Source organism: Podarcis bocagei (genome assembly GCF_964188305.1).
Source record: "Podarcis bocagei genome assembly, chromosome: 8".
NCBI lineage: Eukaryota > Metazoa > Chordata > Lepidosauria > Squamata > Lacertidae > Podarcis > Podarcis bocagei.
Genome location: NC_138133.1, coordinates 62,457,500 through 62,473,751, shown reverse-complemented (window position 1 = coordinate 62,473,751; position 16,252 = coordinate 62,457,500). Strand labels below are relative to the sequence as shown.

Below are 16,252 nucleotides of genomic sequence, written 5' to 3'. Positions count from 1 at the left end.
TAGTAGAACAGCTGGTTATTCATGTTTAAATAGCTATAGAAAGAAAACCAAGTGTTCCATTCTGTTGGAAAATATTCATTGGTTTACAAAAAAAAAACCAAAACCCCTCCTTCCATTCACCACAACCACCACAAACTAGTCTCAATTGGATAGACTTCTCCTGATTCTATGCTCCTTGCAGCAGTTTTCCATTTTGGTTGTCTTTTACATCCTTTTTCAACTCCAGTCTGAGATAACTGGGCTCAAAGTAATCTTTGGATTTCCAGTAACACTTATAGCAAATTCTCCATGTCAGTATTTTAGATGAAATAACCGTAAACCAGCTTTCCTTCCCATTATTCTGGCAGAAAACCGAGAGGAGAGGGGAAGAAATGTCGCAAAGTGTATGGGATGGAGAACAGAGATATGTGGTGCACAGCTTGTCGTTGGAAGAAGGCCTGCCAGAGGTTCATTGACTAAAGCGTGGGAAAAAAAACGATGGAGGGGTATGGAATGATTTATGGCAGGATTTTCTCGCTACAGCCAGGCTGTGTGATTTTCTTCTTCTTTTTCTGTCCACTTCCTTCAGTGCTGGTTTCTACTTTGCACTCTAAGGTGAAGTAGTTATACCCCAAGAGAAGGACTTCTTTGAAGCCAACATGCAGCAATATAGTGGGAAACAAACAAAAACAAAACCTTCAAAAAGTTTTGAAGCAGGAGCAGCTATATGTCTTTTTTTTTCTTTAAAAGAAAAAAAAGAAAAGAACTCTCTTTAATAACCTTGAACAATTTGCCTGCCGGGACCATGTGTTTTTTCACACTGCATTATTGTCTGTGTTGTGAACTTTGGGATGGGGGGGGCGGGAATCAAGTGATACTTCTTTTCCTAAAATGTTTATGCACCACACAAATGCATAACATAAGCTACAGTTTTCTCAAGAGCAGCTCTCCCGGGAGTGGTGAATAATTATAATGTGAGCAAGTCTTGATACAGAGGTGGGAAGTGTCCCTTAGAGGTACTAGGATGCGGCTTTGCTGGAAAGACAAGCATCCTTGTGAAGAATCTTTTGTGAGAGGTCTCAAACCTGAAGCCCAAGCACGAGTCTTGTTTCTGTGCTAAAGGAGGATACCTAGAGAGGGCAGGGGAATCACCAGCACACCCAAACTAAAAAGTACAACCACATGTGGGAAGGGAGTCAATAACATTAAATGACATTCGGTTGAAATAAGAATAAGAACTTGGGTTCCAATATGATCGTCCTAGAAGTGATTGCAGGAAAATTCTTTGTGCTAAAGGTCCTGTTAAGGAGAAGCATGTGGACTTTTGTCAGCATTTATTCAGGGATGTGATGATCCAAGCCAGCAGCTTCCTTCCCTGCCTTTTTATATGACATTCTGAAATGAACAGATCAGTTAAAAATACAAGGCATTATTTCTGGGGGAAATATACATGGAGGATAACAGCTTAACAACAACAACAACAAACAACAACAACAACTTAAATGCTTTCCAATAAGTAAGATATGAGTGTAGCATAGCAGTTATATGTGTCTATAAAAAAATCCTTAGAGGGTAAAGTTGTTTCAAGGTCAGAAATAAAATGTCTTCAAGCTGCCTTGCACTTTGATAGGTCTTGGTGCTTTAGTGTAATTTAGTATTGGGGTGGGGTCCATTAGAAGGCACAGATTATATTAGTGGGTTGGTGGCTGAGCTAACTTTTGAAAATCAGAGGAAAAAATGCATACAGGTAGATAGAAATTGTTTGTCTGAGCAGACCCTACTAAAACAAATGAGATTGGTGCAATAGCACAATGGGGTGCTTGTTCTTAAAACATCCTGGTGGATTTTGTCCTGTGATATTAACTCAGGTGGAAAAAGAATGGTATCCCAAGTTGGGAAAACAAGAGCAAGAATGGGAGCCTATGTGGATGTCAGTCCAACTATTGCATGACTATTGCATGACTATTACAAGTCATAGGCAAATTTTATTTTTTGTAAGACCACAGATACTGGTGTCTACCGATGGCTATGGGGGGCAGCACAACATTTAATTGGAGCACAGAATCTATAGCTAGGGTTGGTCCGCATGCAAACTTAAAAAAAATAGCTTTAATAATAGGCCTCTTCCTTTGTAGGGTTCTGTACAGGTAAGCCTAAGATTGCCAAACAAGCGTATTTGGGAAACGACTGGGTTGCATCAATAGGGTTCTCCCGTGTAAGCAGTCCCAAAAGAAATTCAAGCAGTTTTCTCTAACACCTCCAAAGAACACAATCCTACAGACCTTGAGCTGATGCAGTCAGTCTTAACAGCTGCGGGATAAGGATCATGCCCTCCTGGAGATGTGGCAGTGAAATAACAGAGGCATGAGTTTGATACAAAATGACATTTTTTAAAAAAAACACACCAACAAATAGTGTTGTTACTATACATGGCAACTGTTTAGATCTAGCCTGACCATTAAAGTTAAAGAAAAAGTAATATTTGAGAGGCAGGGGAGTGAAGCCTTGTTTTTAGTTGCATCTCCAAATGTCAGCTGTGTTTGGCAAGACTACCAGCAATGCATAGTGTTTATGTGATCAGGAAGCTAACTGCTAATTCCAGAGTTGTATACCTAATGTAACAGTCCCTCCATGTGTTCATGCTTTAATTTGTAATGTGTTAGGTTGCAGTCATTCTTTTGTGTTGCTGTATATCTCTGAGTGTTCAGTGATCTGTTTGAGGTTCACTCAATAGGGATCACCCATAACTTCTGTTTGGACCTGTTGCTTGGAGATGAGTACAAACATTAACCTACTTCCTTAATGTTCAGGGGGAGAAAAGGTAAGGCACAGTTTCATTCCTAATGTTGCATAGGCAGTGTTTGTAGAAAGCATGCTTGCTAAAATACCCAGGTCCAATTCCTGGTATTTCCATTAAAAAAACCTTAAATAGGACTATGAAAGACCTCTGCATGAGGCCTTAGAGAGCCACTACCATTTGGAAATAGATGTTATTGGCATCAATAGACCAAGAGTTTGACTTTGCAATCACACGTTTTAAGAAGAATGAAGTACTGCAGAAATATTTTGCACTCAAGCAAATTCTTTATAATTTAAATGTTCCAGTTGAAGTTCACATGGTCCTGTTCTAGTTCTGTGGCATTTTCACAGGACAATATTGCCATACAAGTTGCAGAATGATAACTCAAATTCAAATAAACCATTAATATGACTCAAGGTCACAAAACCAGAAAGCAGAGGATGGTAAATATTTAGGCTGTTGACAGGCTGGGCAGGGGCAGGTATTGGAAATACATAATAAACTAGAAACCCATGGCTGGTATTTCGTTGCATGTATTTATGGATATGATTGGAAATTCTGTTTTAGGATGGTTGCATATGATAGGGACTGTACCAAATTATTATTGGTGCTCTCAAATGTTCAGAGCTGAAGTCAGCCCTTGACATATCTAAATATTCACAAGAGTTCAAAACCAATGTTTGACCCTTGATCGTTTTAGCATTTTTGTCAGGCATTTTCAACTTAACTCTGCATTCATGAGGGCTAGAAACACTGAAACATGATCTTCCCAGGATAGTGCCTGCTGAATATTGCCCACAACACTCCGTCTTAATGCAATAGCGTTCATAAAAAAATAATCGGCATCGTCAACTCATTTCTCTCATCTCCATTTCTCTGCTCTGCAAAGCTTTCTTACACTGTGTATGGTTCAAGTCTTGAACAGTGGGAGTGTTCCATGTGGCAACACTGAGATAGGCTTTGTCTGAACTACTGTTTGCCATAGCTAAGTTTAAGGCCAAGCTGCCCTAAGATAGGATTTGGTTGTTTACTCAATGACTGAACCACCTTATAAGTGATTCTACTAGACCTCTGATAGGAAGAGAAGAGCATAATTTTACAATAGAAGTGCTGGAGCTTGCCTTGTTGTACATAGTAACTGCTTGTTCTAAAATTGCTTACAGTATAACATTTTTTTTACTGTTGTAGAATTTCAATAGGGTTTTGAAACCCAGGAAAACCACAGAAAGTAGGTCATTAGCTAGAATTGTAATTACGCCAGCTTGTCAGGTGAGAAAAAGGCTATACTGAACCACAGGTGGCTGCAGTGAACTATTTAAAGGCTGTTTTTTTTTAAAAAAAAAAAAACTTGCTGAAGTCCATTCATTTCAGTGGGTCTACTCTGAGTGAAGTTTATTTGGATACATCCCAGTTTTGAATGTTTGACCATGTCAGAGTTAGCCATCAGAGGCCTAGAGCCTCTTGGATGAACCTGTTGATAACTGTCTTGTGGTTAGTGTTATATATGAAAATTACACCACCACAAAAAAAACCAAACATGCAGGGGGACTTGTAGCTCAGTGAAAGTTTTTATTTTACTCCCCCTTTGAAAAACTGCCTCTTGCATTTCAAAAGAAGTTGAGCATGCAGTGGAAGAAAACAAATCTGAGGCTTCTTGGACTCACACAATTGTTTCTGGTTCTTTGGTTCCTTGTCACTTATTCTAGTTGAAATGTGGAATATGCTGTTGTCGACCTGATCCCTATTCTAAACTGATCCGCCCCATCCTAAACTGTGAATCTTACCATAGGCTTGCCCCCTAATTGTTATCTCCCCACCCCGCCCTATTGACTCTTAAAATTATGTAAATAAAATATTTCCCTCAGGGAAGGAAAACAAAAAGAATAGCAATATAGTTTTGTTTCAGATAGAATTGGTTGAGCACAGAGAGAGATGTAAAGTATAAAAAGTTTTGTTTTCTAGCCAGATTTATTCAATAAAATTTGAAAAATTTGTCCCTTGAAATTGTTTATAGAAACAAGCATTTATCTTAATCTTGTGTATATTCAGTAAGGCGGGTTTTGAAAGGTGACATTTGTTTATATTAGGAATTGAATTCCGGTGGACCCTAATTCAATTGGCAGTTGACCGTTCTTTCTACAATCACACTGCTTAAGTACCTGCAACAGAATGACCGCTCATTAAAAAAACAAAAAGTTTATTATGGGCAAATAGTGTGTCTTTCAAAGACAAAAAGGTATTTGGACATTGTCCAAATGCCAGTCAGTCCTATGCCCTGTATTAGAGTGGATCAACATGGGACGTCCACTTGCCCCCCAGTGATCCTCTCCCGAAGGAGAAATTAAATTCTTTCCCAGGCAATACCGGTCTTATCTGTACCCAAGGTGTTGCAGAATCCACTTTCAGGAATCTTTTTAATCCCAAAATGGGCAGCAGATTCAAGATGGTGCCAAGTGCATGAAAACCCAGTATTGTGCTGGGGGGAAACAGGCAAGGAAGAGGCTGTAAGACAGCTTGAGGTTTGTTTCCCTTCTGATCTGTGTTCAGATGGGAACTTCTTACCAGAGCTTTAAAAAAATTGTTTGTTATTTATTTTTTCTTTATAGATTTGTTTTAATGAAGCTCCCTCTGTGTTTACTTCATCTCAGCAAAATAGAATTTTAAATAAAAATGAGACATATTCATATTCCTGCATATGAAAATATGGCATAATTGGCCTATTTGTGGCTACACATACAAGAAACCCAACACTCCCCTTTCCTTTTTATTTTATTTTTAAAAAGGCAGTAGTTTTGTTTGTGAATGAGGGGCCACCAATCCTTTATCTGAGCATAATACTGTTTTTGTATAGTCCCATTCTGTCAAAATGCCTGGCCCTCAAGTCCAGTATATAGTGCATGATTCCTTTTTGTGATCAGAGCTCTCATAGGGAAGCTGATCTTGCGAGAACTTTAACTAAAGTCTGCCCAAAGAAACAGAGAGAGAGAGGTGTTGTTCTGTATATTAAGAACATAAAAAGAGCCTGTAGGATCAGGCCTATGACCCATCTAATTCAGAGTCTTAAAAAATAATAATTCGCCAACCAGATGCCAATGAGAAACTGATTATAATCAGTTTGCAAGCGTGTTCCTTGGAAATTTGGGGTGCCCCAGTGTGAATATAGTAATGGCCAGTAAGCTGCTAGGCATTGCAGGTGTTCTAGAATCTATTGCACCAGACAAAGAGTAGGAGTTGATTGGCAGACAAAATAGTCAGGTGGATTGTCTGAGGAAGAGAGGTTTTTGAGCATCGTTGTTCTATGTGATTTTCTGTCTTAGGAGTCCCTGGGTCAGCAAAACACTTACGCTCATAAATTAAATAAGATTAAATTAAATTAAATTAAACTTGCTTATGTTTTTTTTTTTTGAATTAGGACTACTTAACAATGAAGCTGAGTCCCTTACACTATTTGGGTGCTAGAATGTGACTTATTATATTTCTAATATTGTATTTATACATTTACATTGCACGACAATCTGGATTTTTTGAGGTGCCATGCCATTTGTTGTATAGATCCAGAAAGCTTTTTTTCTCTCCCACAATTTATATATAAAAGAGAGAAGTAATTAAAGATATACCAAGAAATAGCAAGCTTAATTGGCTCTTTACAAAATGTTGTAAACTTAACCTGTCTCGTGGTGGTCTTAGTGTCTGAGATATGCAGTAGTTATAGCAAAAAATAAAAAAGGAAAGCAACAACAGCCTTACTGAATGGTGCAATATTGCTTTTCTATTAAACAAAGGGCTATCTTGTTGAAGAAAAGTATAAGCCACTGTGAAGAATAATTTTGCAGCATCTTACTAGCAAGTCTGTATAGCCAGAACTTTTAGCCAATCTAATAGGTTTCCAAAATGTGGTGCGGGTACATAAATTTGAATAGGAATGTAATTTGAAAATCCGTTTCAGAGAGGGATTTTTATAATAATAATATAATAATAATTTATTATTTATACCCCGCCCATCTGGCTGGGTTTCCCCAGCCACTCTGGGCGGCTTCCAACTGAATATTAAAAACAGTACAGCATCAAACATTAAAAACTTCCCTAAAGAGGGCTGCCTTCAGATGACTTTTAAAAGTAAAATAGTTGTTTATTGCTTTGACATCTGCTGGGAGGGCGTTCCATAGGGCAGGCGCCACTACCGAGAAGGTCCTCTGCCTGGTTCCCTGTAACCTTACTTCTCGCAATGAGGGAACCGCCAGAAGGCCCTCGGCGCTGGATCTCAGTGTCCGGGCTGAACGATGGGGATGGAGACGCTCCTTCAGGTATACTGGACCGAGGCCATTTAGGGCTTTAAAGGTCAGCACCAACACTTTGAATTGTGCTCGGAAACGTACTGGGAGCCAATGCAGATCTCTCAGAACCGGAGTTTTTCTTCTCATTGTCAGTTTGAATCCTATTCTCAGGGCCATATGTCCCACAGGAAAGGAAGGTTAACTAGTATTCTAGTCCTGAAAGTCTTGTCTTGTATGTCATAAACTGGTTTCTGCCTAGTTCTGGCATTTAGACAACATGAAGGTAGCTTAAAATTTGCTGGTTTTAAATCTGCTGGTTTCAAAACATGCTTTGGATTGACCCACAGTCCTAGATAATGATTATTTGTTTTTAACCACAAGACTGAAGGCTTTTCAAACATCATAAGGAATGATCCCCCCCCACTTACATTCTTCAAAAGAAAAAGAAAAATTGCTATCTAAAACCCCTAAAGTTAGCCAAAGATTAAAGATCCAGGGAGCAGGTTATCTTGTCGTTTGCTTTTGCTTTTCTTTTTTAACCATTGATGTTCTATTTTTATGGATCTGAAGGAAGGTCAGTGTGCAGACAAAAATTCAAGCTATATCACAAAGCCCTGATTAGGGATACAGTAGTCATGCAGTTCAGGTTATCAGTATCAAATACCTTAAAATGCACTCAGATTGTACAAAGGTGGCAGTACTTTGCATCAGGTGAACAGATTTCTTGTGGGGGTGGATAACAGAGGCTAATGTACATTAAAAATCCACTACATTTAGCAAAGCATTAGTATTATCACAGTCTCCATTCATTTCATTGGGGCTTGTGCAGGGGTCCTACACAATCCAACATTGAAATTAATATAGCAGTGTTAGATGGCAGAATGTTCCTTCTTTCCGCTATGTCTTCTCATGTCAAAATAATTGACCTTTTTAATCTTCTGCTGAATGATCCTTGTGGTATTTGTTGATTTGTGTTTATGTGATATAAAATGAGAACCTGGAAGAAATGCATTGAATTATTTCACTCTTAGCTTCTGCAGGTTGTATATATGAGATCTAGTAGACACTTTGACAGAAGCCTCTTTGATCCAGTAAAGGTTTTCCTCAGCATGTCCAAAAGGAAGGATATTTTCACAATTCCTTCTCCCCCCCTGCACCGTACCCCCAAATCTGCTCCTGGGGGTTGTGAAACACCCCCCCCCCAGAACGTCCTGGGAGGTGGAACCTGGGAGCTGCTGGATGTAATTGGCAAAAACCGCCTCCCTCTCTTGTTCCATTAATAGAAGCCAGTGAGTGCTGGATTCAAGGGTTTCTTCTGTCAATGAAAAATCACCACTGAATACAACACTAAATCTTTCATGCCAATCACTATGGGTGGTGGTCAACTCCATAACTGCACAAGCAGAACAACTTGCACAAGATGACTTTCCCCCTTTCTTCCCCACAGGCCCCCTAAATCTGTTTGGAGAGTTCCCCCAACCCACTGGAGCAGATTTGGGAATGGCACGAAGGTCACACAGGGGGACAGAGATGGGTTTAGGGGAGAGCAACTGGGTCGGTCACATTGGAGGCAGAGTTGGAGGCAGTGCCACAACTATGATGTAGAATGGAAGGTGAGAGGTGGGGGCACCAAATATTGGTGTTGCACAGGGACCCACTGAAATTTCAGACCCCAAGGTCCACTATTGAGGGGGAAGAGGAGAAGTCATTCCATTTGCACAGCTATTTAGCTGAATGCCGCCCTATCTTCCAAGTACTTAGTCAAGCTTGTGGCTTAATTACACAGGTAGAGTAAATTAATGAACATGATCTGTTGTAATTGTCAAGCTCAGATTAAATATTTGGATTAATATAATAAAAGCTTCCTCAGGTTGCAATAATGGCACCAGTCCATCTTGACAAAGAGCAGCACGGCTAATTATAATTTACAGTGGATTCCCCACCCCCTCCATCAAAAAAAAAAAGGAACTTTGTTTTGCTCCAGAAAGGTGGGCATTTTCTTTTAAAAGTGGAGGGTAGGGGAGAAACCATTTTGTTCTTAGAAAATAATATGTATCTGAAGTCTGGGATCCTAAGTTCATATTTGGAAATAAGATTCAAATGAAATAGTAGAGCTGATTTTCAGACAAAATTGGTAAGGGCTGCAGCTCCTGTCATTTGCTGGGAATAAGTATTTAAATATATGCTTTAATGTCAACAAGACAAACTATAGACTGTTAGAAAGTTGAGGCTAAGAACCTGAACTGCAAGCTTTCTGTTTTCTTACAGTTAATTGAGATTCTCTTTAAATGTTTAGCTGTAGATGTTTTAATCAGATTCTGATGTTGTGGAAATATCTTGGTTCTGACTAAGGTGGCATAGGCCCGGTTTGAATGCAACATCGCCTGTTTTACAAACCATAGTTTGTGAAGACAGGAACAAGGGTCAGGCCTGCATACTCTTCTTCCCTGTCCCCTCCTCTTGAGCATTGGCTTCAGTGTGGAGATCTTGGTTTGCTTTTAAATCAGAGTTCCTTGTGGTGTCCAAAACAGGAAACTGCTTTAATATTAGTTTACTAACAGAGGTATTAAATCAGAAGACAACCCTGGGCAACCTGTCTGAATCTGACCTACTTTTTGGTTTTATGACAGACATGGCAAAGTTGCAAGCTGTACATATGTTCAACCTCTCTCAAGGCCAGCTCAGTGTGTAAACCTCACTAAACAAATCAACTTGTGAGAAGGTTAGCCTATGAGGGGGAAGTTTGCCTGGCTCTCTACAAGCTTAGAAACCTAGGCTGTAGTCTACAGAACTACTTTTCTGAAGTTCTCTTGCAGATTTTTGCTGAACTTTTCTAAGATTTTCTGGAGTAAAGGATATCTAGCAGAGTTTTATAGCTGCAATCACTGTTGAATGTCTATGCTAATTCAACTTTTATCTCCTGTTTCTGTCTCATGTCCATTTCTGAGCTACGTTGCAGCTTACAGAAGCTTTGACTAATTTGTGAATTATGCTCCTAGCCTTCACATGTGAGAAGTTATGTTTTAATATGCATCAGGTTCAGAGCTTTCTAGAAGAGAAGTGTAAGAGATTTCCATTCCCTTTTTCTCCCTGTCAAGATTGTATTGCTGCTGAAAATGTATAATTTTAGTGAATGTTGGAGAGGCACATGGTACAATAATAAGCTTTCTTTTTTGGGGGGGAAAAGCTAAGTTCCAAAGTGTACATGAATACATGTTATCAAGCACACTTGGTAAGCGCAAAAGCACTAGTTTATATTTAAGAAATTGACAGTACAATCCTAACCATGTCTACTCAGAAGTAAAACTTACTGAATTCCATGGGGCCTATTCCCAGGTTAGGATTGCAGCCTAATATGTCAATCTTAAATATTTAATTCATGTGTTGAGTTTGGTTTTGTAAGGATTACTTGCAAAGTTCTATAAAACTGCAGCATATTTATACTAAGAAAAAAACCACAACCTGTTAACAAAAGGCTCATTGGGAATCCCCTAATTAGTTTGGGGAATATCACTTTAAATTGAACTAGTGGATTCTGATAACAAAAAAAGGTTTCAAGAAGGAAATGTAGTTGATATTATTCAGTTACTGCAGGGGTGGGGGAACCTTTTCTAGACCTAGGACCCCGTCCCCTTCTGGGAAAGTTCCCAGGGGAGAATGGGATCTGAGGCAAAGAGCAGGCAGAGCAACAAATGTGAATTTTACCTTTGTACAATAGGCTAGTTTCTACGCAGACACTCCTCATCCTATAGTCTCAGTCCAGACAAACTAGAGGCACTATCAGAGTTCAAGGATGCATTTCAAGGCAGGCAGAAACACTCAGAGGCAGGGCCAGCGAGGGGGTGTAGCCTTTGGAAAGTCCTGAGGGCCACATTTGGCTCCCACACCTGAGGTTCCCTGCCCCGGAATTACTGCTTCCACAGTTAACGTTTGCAGGAAAACTGTCTTTTGATTTATGTCTGCTCCCAGAAGAATCTATGGGTTTTAATGAATGTATCTGTAACTGTAAAACTATGCATTTTTCATAAGAACATGTGTTACGTTATACCTGTTCAGAAATCTTCCTAAAGGTCTACTAAAATGGTTAAATGCCGCCCATGGTGAATTGCTCAAATTTCCATTCTTGGCACACTTAAAGTTCTGCTTTAGAGGGACGAAAAGGAATGGCGTCGCGGAAGAAATGTGTATTTCTCTCCCTCTAGGTCAGGCTTCTTCAACCTCAGCCCTCCAGATGTTTTGAGACTACAATTCCCATCATCCCTGACCACTGGTCCTGCTAGCTAGGGATCATGGGAGTTGTAGGCCAAAAAACATCTAGAGGGCCGAGGCTGAGGAAGCCTGCTCTAGGTAATGCAGTTTCAAGACAAAGGGAAAGCAAGTGAACTGCTTTCATGTCCCATTTATTTTTAGGCAGGAGACATGGGTGTTTGTCGGTGGGCCTTAACTGTGAGCAGGTTAAGTGGTGCTTGCAGTGGGCTGTCCATTCTACATCCTGCTCCATCAGTGACTGCGTACATACAGCCCTGTGAGTGGTTACTTGAAACTGGTTGCCATAGAGAGTCGGGCCAGTCTTCCCCACACTGATGCCTTCAATATATTTTAGACTATGACCACCTCTGTCAACTCCAGCTAGTGTTGCTGTGCTGGGTAGGATTGATTGGGGAGTAATAGTTCAAAATATCTGGATGGGCACGAAGTTGAGGAAGTCTGGGTTAGGTGGTTTTGATCTTTTCAAATACCACCAGCCAACTTAAGAAGTAACTTTAGAAAAACTGGTCAAGATTCTGAATATGCAGTTGTAACGGAGCAGAGTTGCAGAGTAAAAATGGCGTTGTTAAATTTTATTTTTTACTGTAGTGTTAATGAGTTAAAATCCTGCCATGTTTTATTGTAAACACAGTGCCAAATATTTTATTTTGCCTGATTAACAATACAATTTTAGGAAAACTAGCATCCGTCCAAAACAGGATGAAAGTCTCTTGCTAGTCTCCTAGGACTCCAGTTATACAATACGATGTTCTTACAACTGGGGATCTATGCAGATTTGGAGGAATCTGCCTGCAAAAATCATACTGAAGGGCTGAGCCTTGGACAATGCGCAGATAGAGCCACAATTGCTACATTACTAGAGGGCTTTTTCACAGTAGTATATTGTGCTCCCTGTGCCAAGGAGGTGACTTTAGGTTAGCCTCAGATTAGAGTCAAGCATACCTCGGAGCAGGGAGTGGAATTTCATCCACCAAAATTTAGCACGAATCTATCTGGGGAATAACTGCAGCCTACCTCTAGTCTGACACGGGGACAGGAGGCAACTTATCCCTAGGCGAATGCTGCAAAAATTACTAACCTGTTTCAGAACCTGTAAGACTATGTCATATGCCTGCGGTTTCGGAATCAGTGGAGCTCCTTCCAAAGAATGCAATGAGAGTGAGTCATCCTTTGGTTTTCAGGAGGAGTTTCTTTTATTGTCTGTTTTAATATGGGGAATTCACTTTATAAATATTTGAAAAAGAGAGCTTCCAATTTTGGCACTAATGGAAATACTGGATACTTTTAATATATATTTAGAAGGTTATTTGAAAAGCAAAATGTTCTGTCTTTTTATATAATTTTTAGCCAGATACATATACTCTGATTACTACTTCTGTGGATTCCTATCAGACTGTAAGTGCAAAAAAAACAAAAAAAACTAGTTCAGGTTTCAAAACCCAGGGGGTAGAGGACAGGGGAACTGACTGTTTTGAAGTGCTTTGCTAGTTTTTGGTATATTGTGTGTTTGTATATAAATATATCTATATACATTATAAAGATATATAAAAATAGGTCTGTAAGGTTCAATGTTTTGTGTTTTTATCGCTGTACTCTAAGGAAATAAAATGTGTTTTGTATTACTTTATGAATTAATTACAAAAGGCTTTATGCATTGATCAAAATGTTTTCTAGCTATTTTACACCAGAAGTTGATAAATAACTCTAATCCTATGTAAATTCACAACATTGAGTTTAGAAGTGGAATTTGAGATTTTTAAGCTGGCTCTGATGGATGGCACCAGATAAAATGCACTTTCTTTGTGGCATGTAATGTATTTTGCTCTCAATGGGCTTTAAAACAAAAGACCACAACATGTTTACATCTTTTCTTGTGCCCTCCTCTTCCCCCCTTCCTTTATAATAATTGCAAAAAAATAAAATATTTCCTCTTGGAGGGGGGAAGCAAACAAATATCTGAGTTACTGAAGTAACATTGTTCAAGAACGGATTGTTTGGAATAGATTAGTATGTTGGTTTTAAAAAACAAATCATTTTAGTGATAGTCTTCAGTATGTGAGCTCTGCTTTGTGATGTTTGGTTGTGACAAATATGCTGTTGCTTATCTAGTCTAAATATCATTGTTTTCTTGTATTTTACTGTTAATGGCTATTCCATTAGTTGCACTTGCTTGAACTGAGTCAGAAGACTCAGAAGAAGTCTTGCGGAACTATTGAGACTGTTATGATGTCCAGAAACATTACTTAAATGCACTTATAATTGATTTACTACCATGCAGTATGTTGAACTGTTTCATGTAATAAAGGCATTTGTTGTATAAACTTTGTCGTGTGGACAATTTTCCTTGGGCTACTTTTTGTGCTGAAACAAAAAGATGGGGGGGGGGGACACCAGCAAAGGCAGGGGAACACACAGCCAAATCTAATGTACTAATCCACTTATTGGAACATGGAATTTAAGCAATTGAAAGGGTTCAAAAGTCCAACACATGTGATGGCTTCTCTTCGGAACAGATTACAAAACAATGGATGGATATAAAGACAAGACCAAAAAAGCAAACAAACCCCAATGTCTTGAAACACCAATATTTTGTCCATATGTTATAATGATTTGAGATAACTCTGATTTATATACGCTAGACCCATTTCACTAATGGAAGGGAAGCGAGACTTTAATATTTTGATACACACTTTTCCTTCATGTTTGGATAGTCCTAAGAAGCAAACATTCTTGCGTAAGTACAGCTATGCTGAAGACCACTATTGTAATAAAAACTCCCTTTGCTCAACTGTGTACACCATGGGTAGGCAAACTAAGGCCCAGGGGCCGGATCCAGCCCAATCGCCTTCTAAATCCGGCCTGCTGCCGATCCAGGAATCAGCATGTTTTTACACAAGTAGAATGTGTCCTTTTATTTAAAATGCATCTCTGGGTTATTTGTGGGGCATAAGAATTCGTTCCAGTTTTTTCTTCAGAATGTAGTCCGGCCCCCCACAAGGTCTAAGGGACATTGCACCGGCCCCCTGCTGAAAACGTTTACTGACCTGTGGCGTACACCATGCAGGAGTGCTGGCTTAGCCCCACAGCTGTGGTTGCATGGCCCTGACACCTAAATTTGTGGGTGCCTGGCACCTATGACACCATGAGATGCTAAGCCCTGTGTACCCTATTCAAAATGGTACCCAAATATTGGAATAAAATATACCTGCAAGAATATTCTCCATCACAAGACTTTTGCACCTTTACCAGTCCAGCATGGATTCCCTGCAACCGGCTCCTCTATATCCAGCACAACAGCACCTAGAACAGAAAGACATCAAAACTAGCTGGAAAACCCATCTTATTAGATATATGTCTTCGTTGAGCAAATCTTTATCATAGGTTGCCCTCTTGTGGTGAGAAAGTGTGTTTGCAGCTTTAAAATCCCTAAAACTGCTCTTTACAAAGCAGCTAACGCCTGTCGTCTTTCCAGATAGTCGATACAACTGGCATTGCTGGTGGCGCTGATAGGAACTGCAGCCCAGTAACATCTGCATCCATTCTCACTAAATTAAATGTTATTAAATGTCACATTCTCACTAAATTAATTGGAGCAAGAGCGCAGAATGATTCTGCCTCAGAACCTGTTTGGACGGTCAGAGCTCATCTCCAGGGCCTGTGACATCATAACGAAAGCGAGTGTCTCTGATGTTGATGCCTCTGGGCTGTAGGAGGCAGGACTACCACAACAGAAGATGCCAATTCCAGAAAGGATTGAGATTGTGCCTCTATCTCTCTCTTTAAGGTAAAGGTAAAGGGACCCCTGACCGTTAGAGTCCAGTTGCGGATGACTCTAGGGTTGCGCGCTCATCACACTCTATAGCCAAGAGTGCAGGCGTTTGTCTGCAGACAGCTTCCGGGTCATGTGGCCAGCATGACAAAGCCCCTTCTGGTGAAACCAGAGCAGCGCACAGAAACGCTGTTTACCTTCCCGCCGGAGCGGTACCTATTTATCTACTTGCACTTTGACGTGCTTTCAAACTGCTAGGTTGGCAGTTAAAAGTAGGCATGGCCAAAATTGGCCCTCCAGCTTCTTTGGGACTGCAACTCCCATCATCCCTAGCTAATAGGACCAGTGGTCAGGGAATTGTAATCCCAAAACAGCTGGAGGACCAAGTTTGGCCATGCCTGCTTTAAGGCAATGAAGCAGTTCAGCAGTTCAATGATGCAAGGAATTCAGAGAGGGAAAGCTATCCTTTTTAATTAATTTGTATGCTGTTATTGACTGGGTTTTTTCTCCTTCTTCCTAACAAAACAGGATCAACTGACCTATTCTCCCTTTCCCCTTCCTGGTGCATAAAAATCCATATTAAAAGAAATATATAATGAAGAAATATGATGCAAGGGGGGTTGAGATGATGCAGACCTCTCCAAATTGTCTCACTAGCACCTGGGTTGGGGGCCACAGAAGAATGTGTCCCTGTTTATGACAGGGATGGCCAGCTGTAGAGACCTGTACAGAAATATTTTTTAAAAAAATCATGAAACAATAGCATTTACACCTCAGTTCTTACTGTCTTGGTTTGAGGGAATGAGTAAGCATGTCAGGATAAAAGGCCTATTGAAGTCAGACACTTCAATAGGAAGTGTTCAATAGGACACTTCAAGGGAAGTAATAGTGCCACTGTATTCTGCTCTGGTCAGACCTCACCTGGAGTACTGTGTCCAGTTCTGGGCACCACAATTCAAGAAGGACACTGACAAACTGGAACGTGTCCAGAGGAGGGCAACCAAAATGGTCAAAGGCCTGGAAACGATGCCTTATGAGGAACGGCTAAGGGAGCTGGGCATGTTTAGCCTGGAGAAGAGGAGGTTAAGGGGTGATATGATAGCCATGTTCAGATATATAAGAGGATGTCATATAGAGGAGGGAGAAAGGTTGTTTTCTGCT

The 16,252-nt window shown here is 40.1% G+C and overlaps 1 protein-coding gene and 1 long non-coding RNA gene across 3 annotated transcripts in view; one reads left to right on the top strand and one right to left on the bottom strand.

Moving 5' to 3' along the window:
- ZNF704 (zinc finger protein 704) overlaps positions 1 to 4,103 on the top strand; it is a 55,825-nt gene extending 51,722 nt beyond the window's left edge. For both annotated transcript variants that reach the window (XM_081204743.1, XM_081204742.1), the window contains one exon: positions 348 to 4,103. In XM_081204743.1, the coding sequence (XP_081060869.1) occupies positions 348 to 459 (112 nt within the window). In that variant the 3' untranslated portion in view covers positions 460 to 4,103. The remainder of the gene's footprint in view (positions 1 to 347) is intronic.
- The window catches only part of LOC308593159, a 350,716-nt gene that overhangs the window by 250,468 nt on the left and 83,996 nt on the right, over positions 1 to 16,252 (bottom strand). The window lies entirely within an intron of this gene.